This window comes from Amborella trichopoda, chromosome 6 (assembly GCF_054954075.1).
Source record: "Amborella trichopoda isolate Santa Cruz 75 chromosome 6, AtrichopodaSantaCruz75HAP2 v2.0, whole genome shotgun sequence".
In the NCBI taxonomy this organism is placed as follows: domain Eukaryota; kingdom Viridiplantae; phylum Streptophyta; class Magnoliopsida; order Amborellales; family Amborellaceae; genus Amborella; species Amborella trichopoda.
The window spans coordinates 6,928,684-6,948,325 of NC_142341.1; the positions used below are offsets into that span (position 1 = coordinate 6,928,684).

At 36.2% G+C, this 19,642-nt stretch overlaps 1 protein-coding gene across 3 annotated transcripts; it reads right to left on the reverse strand.

Moving 5' to 3' along the window:
* Positions 1–1,565: 1,565 nt before the first annotated feature.
* Positions 1,566–18,071, reverse strand: CRL (crumpled leaf). 3 transcript variants are annotated; one of them, XM_088868845.1, is made up of 9 exons: positions 17,533–18,071; positions 16,953–17,002; positions 13,745–13,805; positions 13,541–13,576; positions 10,867–10,917; positions 3,929–4,021; positions 3,274–3,378; positions 3,056–3,148; positions 1,566–1,896 (listed from the first exon to the last, which is right to left on the reverse strand). In XM_088868845.1, the coding sequence occupies exons 1-9, from the start codon at positions 17,692–17,694 to the stop codon at positions 1,846–1,848; spliced, it is 702 nt and encodes a 233-aa protein (XP_088724971.1). In that variant the 5' UTR covers positions 17,695–18,071; the 3' UTR covers positions 1,566–1,845. The 3 variants fall into 3 exon arrangements, with proteins under 3 accessions (XP_088724971.1, XP_088724970.1, XP_088724972.1); XM_088868844.1 differs by lacking the exon at positions 1,566–1,896 and adding an exon at positions 2,540–2,990; XM_088868846.1 differs by lacking the exon at positions 1,566–1,896 and adding an exon at positions 2,540–2,990 and having other exon boundaries at positions 17,541–18,036.
* Positions 18,072–19,642: the final 1,571 nt, after the last annotated feature.

Genomic DNA, 19,642 nt, shown 5'->3' on the forward strand with positions numbered 1-19,642 from the left:
TTTAGATGAGCTGGAAATTTATATGAAGTGCCTTCCTTACCTTAAATTTTACTCGGAGAAGTACACTCGATATCGGAAACCTTATGATGGCTTATAAATAAGTATCCATCCCTAGGTCTAAAATTCAAAATTATAAAAACAGTACAGATGAAGTCAATCCACAACGACTTGAAAATATTGAAAATAGATGATCAAGATAATTTGTCGTAAGAAACACCATGTAGGACTTCAAATTTTATTTTCTCTTGTATTCATATCTTGAGATGTAATTGGAGGGATTTCAGGCATTGGAACACTCTTTTATAGAGGATTTTTGAGGTGCATGTTACTTCTATAGTACAAAGTTAACCCCTTGTATAAACTTTTATCTTTAGACAGTTTTAGAAGGCGCGATTTTTAAAATAACTTCAAAAATCTTAGTTTTTTTTTAGTAGAATAAAATATTACTATATCGTATCATTTAAAAAAATTATAAAACTACCTTAATTTTATTTCACTTTGTTATTTTTGTCACTTTACAACAAGGGTGCAGTTTGTATAGAGCCTAGGCTCTAAACAATCAAATTAGAGCCTACCTTCAAATAGTGTCGGGAAATGTGGTTTTAATATTAGAAATATTTGTGATATCTTTAAAATATATTTTTATAGTTATGTATAAATTTTAAAGCTTCAAAAATAAGGTAGATCGACATATCTAAAACTTGAAAATCTTGAAAATTAATGGTCCAAAAATATATTACAAAATATATTATTTCTAACACTGCAACCCTTTTTTTTTATCATGTCCATGCATCTTGATGTCGAGATGATCAATTTGAAGATATTTGGGCATCAAAACAATCTCTTCTAATAAAATTTTTGAGGTAGGTTCAAATTTGATTGTTTAGAGCCTCGTCTCTATATAAACTTTTCCCTTACAACAATGAGATATATCTCATTTAAGAACAATGAGATATATCTCATTTGAGGAGCAACAAGAAATTATTGTTAGCTCATTAGTTGATTACTTGCAACATGAGCTGAAACTCTTCTCTTTTTTTCTTAAATTTGATATAACTTTTTCTTGAAACAACACACTTCATAGGAGTGTATTTGAAATGAAGATGTTGAGATGGATGAATGACAAAACAAGAAAAGATAAAATTCCAAATGAATACATTCAAGAGAATTTAGGTGTGGCACAATAGGTGATAAACTAAAAAAAAGTGGACTTACGTAGACTGACTATGTATGTCAGAAACCCAATACAACACCTCTTAAAAGTTAGAGTTAATTCAAGTGGAAGGTTAAAAGGGCAAAAAAAAAGATTCAAAAGGCATGATTGAAAGTAGTGAAAAAAGATACACACACTTATAACATGACTTCTAATAAAATAGAATGACCGTGTCACTGAACCCAATTAGTTAGAAAAAAGTTGTCAAAATGATTTTGCCTTCCACACACAAACAATCATGTATGCCCAATTTTTAGTTTTCTTCAACCACTTCTTAACGAATTAAGGGTTTTTTACTCGACATGTTTTTGGAGCTTTTTCTCTCAAAACAACCATTTTTGGCTCCATCGTCTTTGACCAAAATGGAATTGATACTTGATTTTCTGATTTATTTGCACACTGCCATTATACAAATTTCCAACCATGTTATAAGTTCTCATTTATCACCTACATTTTCCATTGAAAATGTTAAATTTAAATTTTCAGCTAACATAGCATCAAAAATAACTTCTAAAATTAGTTATAGTTTAATTATGGGTGGAACCATCAAGAATTTGTCATTAAACATTTTATCTTTTAATAAAATAGACATTACATTATATCCCTTCCAATCTCAAATTTAGGCTTGGGCTCTATTGGTTTAAGATGTTGACCATCATAACACATCCCGAGATGGAACCCTCCTGCCATAAATAATATATGAAAAAATATATAAAAAGAGACTATTTACTTTTAGTATAAAGAGATCACAATCACTCCTGCAAGTCACATTCGGAATAAGATGATTGTTTTTGACTGAACTCGAAGTCCAAAGAAAAATTTCTTAAGCTTCATGACACACCTCAAGCCATTCGATTGGACATCTAATGGCTGAGACTGATTGTGCCCTCTTTGTATTAAAGATAAATGGTCTCATTAAATACAATCTCATTAACTTATTATGTTATAACAAAGAAAAATGCAACAGTAATAAAAAAAAAACAAACATTCTGGTAATGTATATTGCTACACCAGCTTCATGCTTCTGCATAAATTTTAAGAAAATGAAGATGCATTGATTGGCAAAATTATGGTAAAGCAATAGTGGTTATTAAGTCATTGAACATAAATTGTAAGAGAGTCTACTGGTTATTAAGTATCAGAACAGAGGATCTACCGTATTTTGAAATGAATGGCACTTTTAATAACTTTGGAAATTGCTGTTTTCAGTTATTTTCTTCATTTTGAAGGAGTGATACATTCTTGCTTTACTTGTTATTTTATATAAATTATACATGTACAACTTACTATTACGATTGAAATGAAGTGACTTGGAAACATAGTGAGTGTGATTCAATGTAAACAATCTATTATTTCAGAATCTGAAAATGTAATGAAACTATCTCGTTTTCAGTCAGTAAATTTCCTGTAAATATCTAAAGCAGCTGAAGGAAGATACTTCATAAAATATAAAAAAGAAAAAGGAAAAGATAACGAGGAAATGGCATAAGTTTCCCATCTTGAATGCCAGAATAATATTCAGGATTGGGAGTGAGAAGATTTACAGAAATTATTGGGGGATATGGAAATTCAAAAGCTATAAAAACATAGAAATTGAAACTTATACATGTATATACAAAAGCAGTCAGGGTTGTCATTCAGGTATGTTGTATGAATCCTCGATTTTCTTCTTTTCAAAGGACAAGGCTGGGAGAACATTTAAAGGGGAAAACATATCATTGAAACTTGACGTGGGTGCAGGTTTGAACTCGTATGGCCCTTCCTTCACTCCCCATACCTGTTAACAACAGAATGCCATGAGAGAGAGAGAGAGAGAGAGAGAGAGAGAGAGAGACAACCCACCTGGTTTCCATCATCATCATAACCCCTGTCCCAAATTTGCACTTCCTTGTTTTTCAAGATAGCAAGTTCTGAGGTACAGTATGAAGCACCATTCTGTGAAAATCCATGCATAAAAACTGTAGAATTAGGTATAAATAATTCAAATTCACTAAGATTCAGAAAACAAATACATTCATGCATTCATGTGTAAGTGTGTTTCAGAGAGAGTGAGAGAGTACCCATGTATTGGGAAAGCCACCAGGAGGTGTAGAGCCTTCATATAGGCAACGTTTTCCACGTTCACAACGTGAAAGATATATACTTGTTAGATGTTCTGCAATATCCTACAGAGCAAATATAGATCGTTATCAAACTAGATTTTCATGTGTTTGAGAGAGAGAGAGAGAGAGAGAGAGAGAGAGAGAGAGAGAGAGAGCTACATCGAATCCGGATATTCAGAAATAAAATACAATTGTGTTTCATTTCAACATATCTTTTTTTGAAATATCATTTCAACATTATGTCAAATAAGAAAAAGCACAAAAAGTTTTTTCAGCAATAAGTAGCAACTAAATTATACTGAGTTATGGATCCATTTTTTTCATAGGGAAGTATACTATATACCAACTATCTATGACCACTTTTTCATAGGGAAATATACTATAGACCAACTGACTATGGGTTTACGATACTTCATGCTTACATACACCATCAGTTCCAACAAAGTGATGATTGGAGATTAACTGGAGTGTGGCCTGTAAGGATATTCACTGGAGAACAGTAATCTCGAGCCATTCAGGAGTAGGAACAGGAAGAAGATGTAGCTTGGAGTACTTATGATAGTCCATTAGATGGCAGTATACTTTCCCTTTTATAAATGAAATAAGAACTTACACCGATAACTTCTTCAGCCTGAGGTCGCTGATCCTTTGAGCGATCACAGAAATTTTTGTACTCTTCCACATCCCTTATCGCATAGGAACTCAGCTGCTCAAGAATAGCAATAATGCCTTCAGTACATAAAGACGGTCATAATGCATGATAGGCCGTGTAAGAAAACAATAGAACTTATATACCATAATCCAATAGTAAGAACAATAGTCCATCGGGTCATCAGTCATCAACATCAAACCAAATGGATGGTAAAGAGAGCAGAACCCACCAGAACAGGACCATAGTTAGCTGTACTGGTAATGACAATATATAGGTAAACAAATAAATCTGTAGTCATTCAGTTTTGGTCCAAAATATCAAAGTAAAAAAATCAGAACAAAGAAACAGACAAAATATGGAGATAGTTTGGATTTGGCCCAAAAATGGAGTAAAAGAACGATAAAAGATATACATGCAAGTCCATGCATATTAGAAAGGAATATATAAATCATTTAGGAGACACTAAAAATCAAAAATTCCTATGATAAAGTGGATTTATCAGAAATAATATAAATGTAGAGGTCGAGAGGGAGAGGCGTAGAGGTCAAGAGAGAGAGAGAGAGAGAGAGAGAGTACAGCATGTGGATCAGCCGTTCAATCTTGGAAACCCACTTTTTTATGCCCCAATAATAAAGCAATGGGATAATTGCAACAACAAAAACCTAAATCATCCTTGAATTTGCTTGTTTTAGAAAATTGGAACATTTTTCAAGAGGGTAGTTACCTGCACCACTATATTTTGGTACAGTATTTTTTCAACCCTTGGTGAATCATTAAGCCAATCCAATCTTCTAGTAAGTTTACTGATTATCTCCACTATTTTCTTAGAATTATTTGATAAATCTGTAAGCAAAGTTCAATTTCATTACTTTATCTAACAAGCAAAGAATGTTTTAGTAAGTTTATCTAATCAGCAAAAATAAGGACGTGACACCCATTTAAGAAAATTTAGAAAAGGAAAAACTTCAAACTCTAAGAAAGTAACTGAACTCCATCTTTTATAAAGTCTTTTTGAACAACACATATATGCTGTGACAAAAAAAACTGCGATATTTTGCTAAATTTTAACAAGGACAGTGTCTAAGTGGTTTTGGAAAACTGTCCCACTTTTTAATAGAACATGTTTTTAATGGCATTTGTTAACCATAACAGCCATGACTGCAGTAGTGGTCCCCTTGTCTCACTCTTCATCAATTGTATGGGATTAGGTTTTCCAAGCTCCCTTAAATTGTGGCATGTTTTCCCTATATTTTCATAGGTACTATCCTTATTTAATATATGAACAATAAAACAAAAACATTCTGGCCTCTCCATCAATGACCAAACTCATGCTTCCAGACATAACGATAGCCATACCAGTCCGCTAGAGAAAAAGAAAATTTCTAGAGAAAGACCCATAGCAATATGATGGTTGTGTAAGAAATAGAAGTTGCGAAGTCGGACAGCAAAGCCATACAAACACATAGCAGGCATAAATCATGTGTTATTACTTTTATTGGTCTACTAAACTTTGAAGAGAGCAGTCAAAGAAGTAATTAGTAGCCCCAAACTTGCAATCCTCTTGAAGTTTATGCCTCACTATCATGTTATCATTAACTTGATATGTGAGGTCAAATTCTTTTAAGTTTTCAATAACAATATGACTGGCCGAGTCTTGCAACTCTTAATTCTTTGCAGTGATTGCTATCTCATTAGCTATAGAGATGACTGCCCCTTCACAATGACTATCATGAAAGAAATAGATTAAGTTTCAAAAAGTTTTCAAAAACTTCCCAATAATAATTGAGAAGCAGTTCCGCAAACATGTAAAGGAAAAAGCATTTCATATGATCTGAGGAACTAGGTTAAGCAAAGAGAATTATACATCAAATGCTTCCACCTGCACTCCAGTAAATAGGTTCGCTGATTTTAGTACCTGAGAATTGCTTGAAGTAGGCTGAGCACTCTTCATAGAAATTAATCCACCGGGAAGACAATTTGCACAATTTGTCAGATCAGTGGGGATACTATGACTCAAATTAAAGTGAAAGGAACAGGTTAATGGCATTGGCTCCTATTAATGGTTTCCTATGAGAATTATAATGAACTAATAAGGGCTGCTTTGCGCTTAATGAATGATACACCTCATGTTAACTTGAGATTTGTGCATCTGGGGACTGATAGTTCATCAACTCATAGTCTCTGGATATGACATACTAGATTGGTGAGAGGGCGGGCATATATGTCTCTAGATACTTCACCGAATGTTTTCACTTAAAGATACGTGGGTTGTCACATGACTAAAGGCTATTGGCACACTTCATGCCTAAAGAGACTGTGCATCTAAAGGAATTTGGACAGCCAACAAAAGAATGCTAGTCAACGTCGTCTTTGTGGGTAGAGGGAAGAGAATCAAATCAATAGACCCAGCACGAAACATCTAGCACTGACGATTTAGCAAATTAGAGTGAGTTGATATTTATACAAGATGCATAAAGTATATACTGTCTTTGTTATATTAGTAGTAGAACAATATGTGATCATTGAAGTACACACAATGGCAGAGGCATCAATTAAAAGGGACAAGTTTGCCATAAAATGTGATGAAGAAAGGGCATTAAAAGTTGCATTTGGGCTAACATATAGAGATTAGGGTGGCACCGCAAAGAGGATGTGGCACTAGAACCATATCACAGCCATGGAAGGAACCTACGTGTTAATAGTTAAAACATACAGCAGAAGAGTAGAGAAAGAATGAGGGAACTGAGAATCTAGAGAGAGAAAGGAGAGAAAAAGACAGAGAGAGGTTTAAAGAGGGGAAATCACGTGGAGGCAAAAGGGAGAGAGAATACAAAGTTGGGTTCTAATTAACCCGTGCAGCCCTCTCTCTTAGTATATATTATATTAATCTTAACTTTCATATAATAATATTCTTTTTTTGAGGGAAAAGACACATAAGGGGCTTAAATACAAATATACAATAGAAAACAGTTATTAACGTTCACAACACTCCCCCTCAAGCTGGAGCATAAATATCCCTTGTGCCAGATTGCTCAGGATCATTTGTATTCGAGCTTTCCCAACGGCCTTGGTAAGAATGTATGCTAGCTTATCTTCAGTTTTACATATGAAAGCCAAATTTCCCTAGTAGTAACTCTTTCTCAAGTGAAATATCGGTTTACCTATATATGCTTGGTTCTATCATGCTAGACCAGATTGCAAGTTATACCAATGGCTGCCTTGTTACAATACAAGGACATTGACCCCTCACAGGAAAACCAAGCTCCCACCATGAGTCATGGATCGATACTCTGCTTCTACACTTGAACGGGCTACTACTAATTGTTTTTCACTCCTCCACGCTAAAAGGTTGCCCCCAATATGTGTTTATGTCAGCCTCAAGTCGTCAATGGCCATAATTAGTAAATAGTAGTCCTCTACCAGATGATGATTTTAAATATCTAAGAACTCTATAAGCAACTCCAAGACGAGTACTTCATGGAGCATGTATGAACTGACTAATCACACTCATGGCATATGATGATTTTAGATATCTAAGAACTCTATAAGCAACTCCAAGATGAGTACTTCGTGGAGCATGCATGAACTGAGTAATCACACTCATGGCATATGTAATGTCAGGATGTATAAGTCAAATATATATCAACATGCCCACTAACATTTGAAACATACCCACATCTTTGAAAGATTTGTCACTTTAGTCATCTAGTTTGTGATTTTGTTCCATAGGAGTATCTAGTTTGTGAATTTCCTTAGAACAATTACCTTTTACAACAATATCATCCACATATACAATCACGACAATGGCACTTACTTCTGTTATGTTTTACAAATAAGGTACAGTCTGCATGACTCCGTGTATACGCAATTCTTTGAACAACACCACTGATCCTCTCAAACCAATCTCAGGGAGACTGCTTTAGTCCACAAATGACCTTTCTCAATCTACAAACTTCTCCCTCATATCCAAGAGCCCTAAACAAACGTGGAGATACCATGAACACTTCTTCATGCAGCTCCTCATGACGGAATGCATTCTTGACATCCAGTTGGTGCAACGACCGATCCAAGCTAGCTGCTAGGGACAAGAGACACAAATCACATTCATCTTAGCCACAGTAACAAATTTCTCCTAATTGTCTATTCCACTAGTCTAGGTGAACCCCTTGGCAACTGATTGTATTTGTCAACTGTACCATTGGCCTTGTTCTTTACAGTATAAACCCATTTGCAACCAACCAATTTCTTCTCTTCAGGAGAGTCTATCAGTTCCCAAGTACCATGCTTGATTAATGCCCTCATCACCTAGCAAGTAGCTTCTTTCCACTTGGTATGAGCTAAAGCTTCAAATATGAATAGAAACAGAAGACAAAGAAAACATAAAAACAATAGGAAGTAGACAAGGACTCATAAGAAACAAAGTTGCTAATTGAGTGGTACAGTACAACTTCGTTTACCTTTTCGTACAGAAACGGGCAGATCATAATCATCATGCTAAGATCTATAGGAATTGCCAGGATCAGAGGTATGCAACTGGCTCGAAGGTCTATGCCCATGGTCGTCTCCACTTCCTTTTGTTTCTGCCGAACATAGATTTCTAATTCTCTCTTTAACACCATGATGTTGCTCCCCACTCTCCTCCTGAACTCAGGAGAACACTCCATGCACTGGGGAATGCCTGATGGAGTGCGCTGGGGAATGCCTGATTAGTACTAACAGCAGCGTTGCCAGTCGATGAAGCATTATGAGCATTGAACTGACCTAGACAGTTGAATTTACTTGGCCAGCCAACTAGATCCCAACAAGTTTCGATATTATCTCCCACAATAATCAAATTTCACCTAACTTCTATCTCCTTGATTTGGCACCTCTTCTCCAAATTTCCAAGGTCCTCCCTTCTGTTGACTTTAAGAGGTAATGAGCAAACTTAAAACAGGAATACACCTGGTTGAGCGAAGGAAGGGCGTCCCTACTGGGTATTTGAACCTTGGCTAATTCAAACTCAGGGTTCAATTCCCCAGGAACTTAAAAATATTGTTTTACTCTACATATTGCTTGTATTTTTCCTCATCTTCCTTTTAGGCTGGCCAAAACAACCGGTAATGGTCCAACTCCTACATGCTACGAAGTAACGAGAAATATGCAGCAAGAAACCTTCCCTCCCATCAAAGATGGGAAATTTCCTCTCTTGGTCCACGCGAGCCACATTTTTGCTTTAGGAATAGGTTAGAAATACCAAGTCCCAGATCTCTGTCACAATTCAAAGGAACCAGAAGCTCATATCAGTCGTTGTTTACATAGAATGTAATAACCAAGACATTACGGTCAGATTTCGGTTTCCGACTTCTCAAGTGAGGAATCTGCTTCTTCGGGTTCAATAATCTTGTCCTTGAGGTACCTCCATTTTCCCCTTCAACTAATGAAAAATGTTGCAGATTGTGATCACTCTAAATAATTTGTTCCATCAAGTTTGACAGTCGTAATTTGTAGTCCTGGGTTATGTCCATAGATACTCGTATGGGAGGTCACACCCGGACTACAAGAAATGGTGAAGGAGTCATTAACACTAGACATGCTAACCATAACACAGGCTGTACAAACCAAGAAAACTCTATGATTAACATAATCAGCAACTCAAGTTCAATGCCCACAGGGATCTGAGACCATTATTACAAGAGATCTCGATAATTACTGAGTCTCACAACTCAAAAACAAGGCTGCAACATATTTAGTGTTCAAACAACACCATCAAATCATCACACAGCCAGATCTAGGATTTTTTAACATCATCCCAGCCAGATCTACGGTTTTTAACACAATCGAGTCATCCCAACCAGATATAGGGTTTTTTAATCCATCATCAAGAACTTGAAATCAGAATTTTACATCCCAAACTCGTGTTTTCAGATTTACGGTTTCTGCCGTACAGCTGATGGACATCCTCGCACAATCAGTTTACACCATTAGGGTTGCAAGAACCATCACCGAAGTTTCTGCTCTGATACCACGTTCAAATATACATCAGAAAAGAAGAGGAAGAATGAGAGAGCTGAAGATCCAGAGAGAGAAAGAGAGGAGAGAGAGAGGGGTTTAGAAAGGGGAAATCAAATGGAGGCAAAAGGAAGAAAGGATAATGAGTCAGTGCCACATTGGGTTCTAATTGACCCACACGGCCCTCTCTCATAGCATATATATTATTAATCTTAATTTATATACAATGACATCGTTTTCTTGAGGAAAAAGGCACATCAGATTTAAGGGGATTAAATACAGTAAATAATTTTCACAATTTAAGAGCTCTCCTAGATGAACACCTCAACAACTACCATAAAAACAACAAACATATCTGCCTGCACCATCCATTAGAAATTAAAGCTAATGGGAAAACATCCAGTTCACTCCTCCAGCAACTGGCTACCCTATATGCACACGAACTTCCAAACATGATTCACTTGTAGAGCGCAATTTAGAATTATCAAACTAATTCAATGTGCCCCTCTAATGAGCCTACAGAAAACGAACTTAAATCAGACCAAAATACTCACTTGGCATTCCAACCAGTTACATTTCCATGCCCACTTCACTATATATTTCCCGTAGGGCTAATTTACTGCTTCGGCACCATGTAAATTAATCAAGTGCCAAAAACAAGTTTTCCAAGTACCTAGTTTCATACAATCATACAGCATTAAAGAAGATAGCTTTTCTAATCTTCTATATCAGAGGCATGGTAGACTTCCATCTTTCAAACTAGAAGGATACATAAAATCCATTTTGCAGGCAAAATGATACATTAACACTAATTAGTTCCTAACAATTTAAATGGCAAATCAATGAAATTTTATGATATATGCTGGTAAAGTAGCACCAGCCAACAACAGCATAAAAATTGCTCTCACCTCAACATCACATTTCATTTCCTTTGGGCAAGGCTTCACCATGTAAAACCTCTGCAAAAAAGATAAACTTTAGAATATTCTTTTGGTAAATTTTATTTGGGAATATTGCACAGTATCATCAATAAAGGAACTAGTAACAAATCTTCAATCTAAATGCAGCAATACTGAGCATTAATCTGTAATATGTGTGAAAAGAGGGTATCAGAAATGGTTGCCACTAGCCAAGAAAGGAAGTAAAACAAGTATTACATCCCATAGTTGACATCTCTCCTTTTAAAAACGCCCGCAATATCAAATCTAATAGACAACTTGGATTTTATATGCATGTGAATTACAGTGATAAAACTACCATTGAAGAGAAATTGAAGCCTTCTTCACCTAGTCAATCAAGTTACCATCAAGCAAATCAAATCACTGAAGGCATCCAAGCAAGTAGCATGTGGTCATAGATAAGCTGAAAAGGCTAACATCAAACTCATCTCTTTTCGAGTCAAAATTTCACCCTCTCAGTTCAAATTCAACATACTATTGACAGCCACAGAGGAGATGACTCATGCTGTATGGCCACACCATCTCCAAGAAGGTAATGATTCAAAATCTTATGAACAGCCTCCAACATGAGGGAAACACTGATGACTGATCATTCATAAAATCTTCAACTGGGAAATTTGAACAATTTTTAAACTTTTGGCGCCCGATGATTCTATGAAGAGGCAGTGTTTTAAAATGTGGATGCAGCCAAAAGCGTTGGGAAGGCCAATGCGGCTCGATACGATCCGAATGCGGGTGCATCGCGACGATGCGGTCAATAAATATAGAAAAATTTTAAAAAATTGAAAAAAATCGGTTAATTCGTAGAAAAAAATATGGAGGTGATATATGTGATAATAGGTATTTAGATTATTCATTGACTCCAAAAGTATTAGCTGTCAGAGACTCTGTATCCACTATCCCCTGATAGAAACTAGAAACTTGAAACTAGCTTCATAAAACATTCAACAATCAGCAACCATAAGCACAAATCTGCAACCAAAAACTTTAACGTTACAAATTTTATAAACTCTTTAATCTTGAAAAGATTCCATGAAGTTCTTCGACTTGATTTGTACACTTTTTATAAACTTTATAAATTTATTAAAATGTTGTAACTTTACGATATCAAAGCATTTATAGAGATCAATCAATTTTATAAACTCATTAATTTGTATCTTTATTGTATTAGTCCATGAAACTCTTTAAAGTTACAAATTTTATTTGAAAAGTACTGGGAAAAGTTCTTCGATTTGTAATTTTTAATCTTCATGGACTTTTAGTTTATAGTGTCTTGTATTACAAATCGAAGAACTTCAACAAATAAAATTTCTGCCCAAATTTTTTTTTTTATTCAATCGATCCAATAAAAGCCACGAATGTGGCTGAAAAATGTTGTTTGGGTGGTTTAATAACCCCCCAAACCCTTTCCCCCTATTTTCAAAGATCAAAATGACCTTATTGCCCCTGCTCGAGACGTACAGTTTTGAAAAAAGTGGTGGACAAATTATGCGGCCTGATGCGATCGATGCGGGATGCGGCTCTGATGCAGAGAGATGTGGCTCTAATGTGGCTCTGATGCGGAAAAGTGGGATGTGCTAGGTGGCACATAGCGCCTGATGAGGACGCATATGCGTCGATGCGGCCACATTTTAAAACACTATGAAGAGGAATACAATACAACGTAATGATTTACTCCAATCATCAAGGGACTAGAAACCTGAATTAGAAGGAGAGTATTTGGCAATTTACTAGAATAGGGAGAGTAGCATATGGTGAGAAAGCCCCAAAATAAATTGATACAAAATCCAAGATAGAGAACAAAAGAATAGCAAAGCAAACATAGGTAGAAGAGATTCTAAAAGGCAAAGTTTCAAGGCGAAGTTTCTGATACTCTAAATGTGTTAAAAAAGAAGAGCACATATACTATGCTCCCTCGGGAGCATAGTTTACTTCTACTCCCTCAGTTAGAAGGCCTACTTGGGAGAATTATTTCAATATGAAATTTTGGGAACCACTTAAGAACTACTAGATGATTATTCTCAATAAAAGCAAATTGAGATTTGAGTTTTCTAACACTTAGATCTCACCATCTAAAATTGGATGGTCTCTATTCAATTTTGAGACACTATTTTTTTCAAGTGCATAGAGGGTACAATTAGAAATTCTTTCATTGAGGTTAATCTATGGGTTGAAGATGTTACATCCTCAAAATTTGGGGTCTTAAAATTAATTCAAGGTAGGGTTTTACCATGGGGAGTAAATGGAAAATATACTCCTGCAGAAGTATAGTATCTTTTGGCAAAAAAAGAAATGCGCTCTATACAGCATGGGGATGGGGTAAACCCCGAAACGATGTAGCTGATAAGGAATGTCGACTTCTGGTGAATTTAATAGCAGCTTAGACGTGGAAGACCTCCAAGGACATGCAAACATGTATGCGATCAATAGAAAAGTAAAAACTAACAAGTAGATGGTATTTCTTCACTCAAAAACACTTTAATGATTGGCACAGCAACTTTTGACAGATGATATAAAAAAGAAGCATGCCCTTTGCCCAAAGAAATCTAACTTAACAGCTGAAATTTTCTCAAAATGGTACAGGTTTCAAGCATAAGCATGTAAACCTAAGAAGTCATCATACCTGTCGAAAGGGCTTCTCGGGAGTTCTCCAGAATGCCTGCCACATCAATAAATAAATAAACAGACCACAACATATAAATTTTCATGACAAAGATGTGCCAAAATAGCTTTGGCATATAAATAAAAGCTGCATGTTGGCTCTAATTCAAATTGTTAACATGGCACTGAAAACAACAACAATACATGCTGAGATAGGCAAACTAACTTGTTCGAAATAAAGGACTTTGGAACCATCAACCATCACTGTTGCTGGGCAGGTAAGCGTTCTGCCAACGGAAGAAACAGAAGAAGCCAGTTAGGGAACATGACAGAAAAGATAAATCAACTTCCTTTTCCGGAATTCAAAATAAACTAAATGAAAATATGAACCATGAATATTAGAACCTAATCAAGAGCAATCACAAAAGAGAAGAGAAGAAAATTATACTATTGTTATGAACCGAAAAATATGGGCGAGTAATAGAAAAAAATAGACGAGAGATGGAAGAAAAATAGATAAAGCAATGGCCACTTCGAGGGGCCAACCTCCTTACAATGAAAATAAAGAAAGACATGAGACAGAATACATAAGCAATCGCCAGTTCAAGGAGCCAACCAAGCCAGAAAAGTAATTCTCAAAATGACTACCCCTACCTCTACCACCTCATTTAAAATCTTTAGACTCTCCCCTAAAACAAAACTCCTGCGTACAATCAACGGTTACAATCAATTGCCATCAATCCTTATCCAATCCTGATATCAAATGCATACTTAACACATTAGCATCATGGAAAGAACAAAATGGTACTCATTAGTCAATAGGTTGAAAATTTAACAAACAGAAACCTACAACCTACTCAAAATGACTCAAAATCCAGAACAGAACAAGCTAACCCCTCAAGGTTGATAGTGGAAACCTTTCTTTAAACTACAGAATTGGCTCCCAAGTCGAATCTTCAGTCCATGTTGCTCAATTGCACTAAAAGCTCTTGTAAATACACAGTTCTCATGTTTTTACATCCACCAACCCAAAATGGGTTTTGGTTCAACTACCGTATACCCTTCTTGGGTGAATTGCGGAAGAGTTTGTGGTACTTCCAACCCCACCCTTTTTATTGAGAAATGAGATATGAGACACAGGATGTATATTAGATTATGCAGGTAGCACCAATTTTTACAGGCTACTCGGCCAATTTTGTGGATGATCTTGAAGTGTCCACAGAATTTAGGAGCTAGTTTTTATGCCCTTATATGGTACTTTAAGTTTGGGAACATGGTTGGAGGTGTAAGAACATATCCCCAAATTTGAATTCCTGCTCCATTCAATGCGTATCTGCTTGTTGCTTCATTTGATACTGAGCCATGTGCAAATTTTCAGGATCTGAATGTTGTGATCATGGCTTCATAACTCCTACGCTACTATTTGGGCAATTGCAGAGCCTGGAATGATTGATGTCATAGACAGGGGAGGTGGCCATACACAGCTTCAAATGGTATCGTTTTTGTAAAGGAAAGATGGGTGGTGTTATACCAGAAGCCCACTAATGGAATCCACCAGACCCCATTGTTTTGGAAGGCTCGCATGGAAACAGCTCAAATATGTTTCAATGAATTTATTGAACGCTTCACATTGCCAATTCATCTAGGGATGATATATCTTGCTCAACTTTATTTGCGTCCCCTATATCTTAAAAAATTAGGAAAATGACCAAGGCCTCCCCCCTCCATACTTAACAGGCCAAATAGCCCCCTTCACACCACAGATCCTTGTGTTCTACTATAAGCTCATCTCAGCAGCTCCAAGGTCTCTTAGGTTCGAGCTCATAGAGGAGAGAGACAGCTAGACACACTTGATCCACTGGGCGCCAGGAACAACCCCCACCCCCCCCGCCACGAAAAAAAACAACACTTAAAAAAACAAAAAACACCCAAAGCAAAAACTGTCATCTCATGAACGCCCTATCATACCAATAAAGAGAAAAACCATTTAAAAAGGACGAACTAACCCCCTGGTAATGAGAAAGAAAATAAAAAGTTGCTCAACCTCTCCCAAATGATCTCTCTCTCTCTCTCTCTCTCATCACAAATCATAACAAAAGAGAGGTAGATTTCTGACACCCCCCCTCCTGTTTTTGACTTAGTAACACTACTTGGGCGAGTATTATATATAGTGACCTGCCAGAGTACTGTAGAACTTGGGAGTCCACCCAAATTCTACAATACTCAGTGGCATTCAGGGACTTGGCTGAGTCGACTTGGACTCGGCCGCATGCCTAGCCAACTACTTGGGTAAAACTCAGGTCACTAAAAAATATACAAAAATTTTGTTTATGTTGTGAAATCAATTTATAAATGTTTTATACACAATTTGGATATACTTTCTTATGATTTTAAGTTTCCATAGTCATATGCCTCATTTTTATATTTTCCTTTTCTTTTTTTCGATTTTTCTGAAATGTCTCCAACTATAAATCAATTTTTCATAAACCCATGTTTTATTCCAACTTATTTCAAATTTTTATGTTGTTTTTTGTTAGTTTATTTTTATTATATTTTCAATCATTTTTTATTTTATTTTTTTGGGGCTCTTTTGGCACTGTACACTAGTCAGGCGAGTACGAGTCAACTTAACTGAGTTACACGGTGCAAGCAGGACCTGAGCCCCAAGCCCAAGTTGAGTATCTAAACATCAGTGCTCAAGAAAGTCTGTACAGTATTAGCCCAAGTACCGTATAGGTACCCTAGCCCCTGAGCATGGGCATGGTTACTCACCTCAGCAGAATCCAAGTAACTCAGCCGAGTCCGAGTCAACACAGCCTAGATACAAAACATTGGTTTCTAAATGCCGAACAATAAAGGTTTTTTATATTTTTTTCCTTTTTTTTGGTGTTTTTATTGACACTTGGTTCCATTCAAATGCCTTGCATGGGGTAAGGGTTCAGCTAAGAACTGGTGGCCAGTTTTCTGCCATTTTTTGTCCACAAGATCAGAGAGAGTACCCAGACACAGATAACTTATCTATATATGTTGACATATAGAAAGTTGCCCAGTAAAGAAAGGCAAGAAAGAACTCTCAAACAATAGCCAATTCTAGTGGAGCGACCTACTTAGAAAAGAACAATGGCATAACACTCTACATGAGAGAACCTATCTCTAACCCCTTAATTATAATCTTTAGAACCTCCCTGAAAAGAAAAAAAAAAATAGAATCAATTATTATCAATTATCAATTCTTATTCAACTCTGGTCTTAATTACCTACTTAACAAATTACGGTGAGGAAAGAATAAAAACCAAAGGTTCAATAGAGGTAACCAGCAACCTACTAAAAATGACTCAAAATACGAAAGGAGATTTGCAATTTGCCAAATCCGGAACATAACATACTGAAGCATTTCATCAAACAATAAGAGACAAGAATACATGCATGCATACCTCAAGTTGAAGTAGTTCATAGGGTCTCTCGAAGCCTGCTCACTGGAAAACTAATGGAAAAAGTCGAAAATTGCTAAAAGTTAGTTACAACTACAAAATGAATCCAATTGAGAATATGAACTAAACAAATCAATCAACAATCCTCAAAGAAAATTTCAAACCCCAAAAAGTTCATAGAAATGCCCACGCACAAAGCCATTAACTAATTAAGCTCGTTAACCATTAGCAGAGAAAGCGGCAAAGAGAACTCATAAAATCCCAACTGAGAAAGGGAAAAAGTTTTCGAAAACTAAAAAAGTCCATTAAAAAATGGAAGCAAAAAATACACAGGAAAACCGAACTCAGAAAGAACCAAACAAAATATTCTCAGAGAGAGCTACAATTTCATTAAAGAAAAAAAAAAAAAATCCATGAAACCCAACTGAGAAACAACTCAACAAAACGAACCCAACTCGAATATATATATATAGAGAGAGAATTAAGAAACCCATAAACCACACTCACATAAACTTCCACCCTAAAATAGAAATTTACAACAAAAAAAGAAGAAGAACAAATAAACAGCTTGTGACTTAGGTACCTTCTCACCACTAAGCGCATCAGCAATAATTCTAGCATGATCCCAGCTGGTTCTTGACTTAGTAAATCTCTTGAGAATCAGAGCACCACCAAGAAGAAAGATAGCCTTAAGAACGAGGCCACGAGCCCTGGCTCGACCATTAGAGCCATCAGAGCCCGTCATTTGAGGTGAGAAAGTCTAGAGCACAGCAGCCGTAGGTTCACACCACTCTTTGCTGTGAAACTCTCGGGCATGAAGGGTGCAACACGCCATGGCCAAAACATGAGAGGGAGCAAGGCAAATTGTGGGCTTTTCAAATAGATTTGAGGCCATTATCGTGTGGGAGCCACTGTAGCCCCAGCAACTAGCCAGATTCTGCTGTAAATTTGATTTTATCTAGCTCCTCTCCCTGCCCTTTTTTTTTTTCTTTTGCACCAGGGGTACCTTCCTAAATTCGATTCGGAATTCTCAAGTCATCAAGTCATGAGTCATGACCAAGGGTCGGGTTGAGTTTGGATCGAATCCAAATTGGATCGGACTTGACTAGTTCCAATTTAGATGGGAGGAGTCGGGCCGGCTCTATAAATTTAAAATATATAAAAAAATATTTTATATAATTTATATTATATAGTTGATATTACTTATAGAGAAAATATATCTGTACACAGTTTTTACTTTCATTTCATTCAAGATTGTTTGTAGTTTTATTTCACCCAAAGTTTCAAAACATATTGGTAAGGTTTCAAAACATATTGGTTGTTACTTTCATTTCACTAAGGATTGTTTTTGGTTTCATTTCACCCAATATTTCAAAACATATTAGATGGTATGGAGATCCATGTATTACCCCGTTTCATTTCTCGGTTTCTTCATTTCACTCAAGATTGTTTTTAGTTTTATTTCACCCTATGTTTCAAAACATATTGGGTGGCATAAATATCTTATGTATTATATGTTTAGGTTCCATTTTTCCCAAAAATATATATTCTAACCCTAAGACTAACTTATTTTGACCCCGCTTTTTAACATAAACAAATGTTAAAAGATGTCTTCTTAAATCTTTCTCTCTTCACGTGTTTTTTTTTCAAACTTTTATCTTTTTTTCTCATGATTCTGCCTCTCTATCCGTACACATGACTCCCCCAAACTTTTTTTTTTTTCTTTTTGACAAATATTAAAAACTTTATTAATAAAATTATAAGGAAATTATTACATCATCAGCTACCAAAAGTGAAGGTAAAATAACAAGGGTCTTTAACAAGTGAATCAACCACTCATTGACTGATCTCTTAGTAAGCATGGTAAAAAGGAGATCCTCAAGGATTCTATCGTTCCCTCTCTCTCTTTCTCTTTCTCTATCTCTCCCAAACCTCTCTGTCGGCATTTCACCACCCCCTATTATTCTCTCTGTCTGTGTTTCCCTGCCTCTCTCTCACACCCCCAAACCAGAGTCTCTATGGGAAACTGCCAGATCTGACAAACTACCCTACAATGCCAGATCTTACAAACTACTCTACAATTCGAGACACATATGCCGTTTCTGCACCAGCGCGGCACATCATACGAGTCCCACGGTGAATTGGAAATAAAAAGGGCATGGTGAATTGGAAATAAAAGCCTCCAACATACCCATGGTGAACTGTAAATAAAAAGGCCAAACGGACCCATGGTGAATGGAAATAAAAGCCTGCTATGAATCTATAAGATTGAGAGGGAGAGAGAGAGATTTGATGGGGACTCGAAATTAAAACTTCCCATGAATATTTGAGTGAGAGAGAGCTTTGGAAGGCTTCATCAAAAGCCATGTGATTTCAAACGTTTTGAAACCATAAGGATGTTTCCACTCAACGAGTGCAGCAAGTCATCCTTGAGGATGATCATTTTCTTGGGAAAGGTCTTGATAAAATAGAAATTTCAGTCATAAAAAAAAAACACCAGAAAAACAGAGCTGGCTAAAATTGATTTACTGCTTTTCATCCATAATTTTTTTTTTCCCCTTAAAACTAGGGACAAACTAAAACAAAAAGGAAAGTATAGAATGAGACCATATCTTTGGTAGAAAGCGGTCACATGGTCACATTAATCTTGACTATTGGATGTGAAATTGAGTGGATGAAATTATTTTATTGAT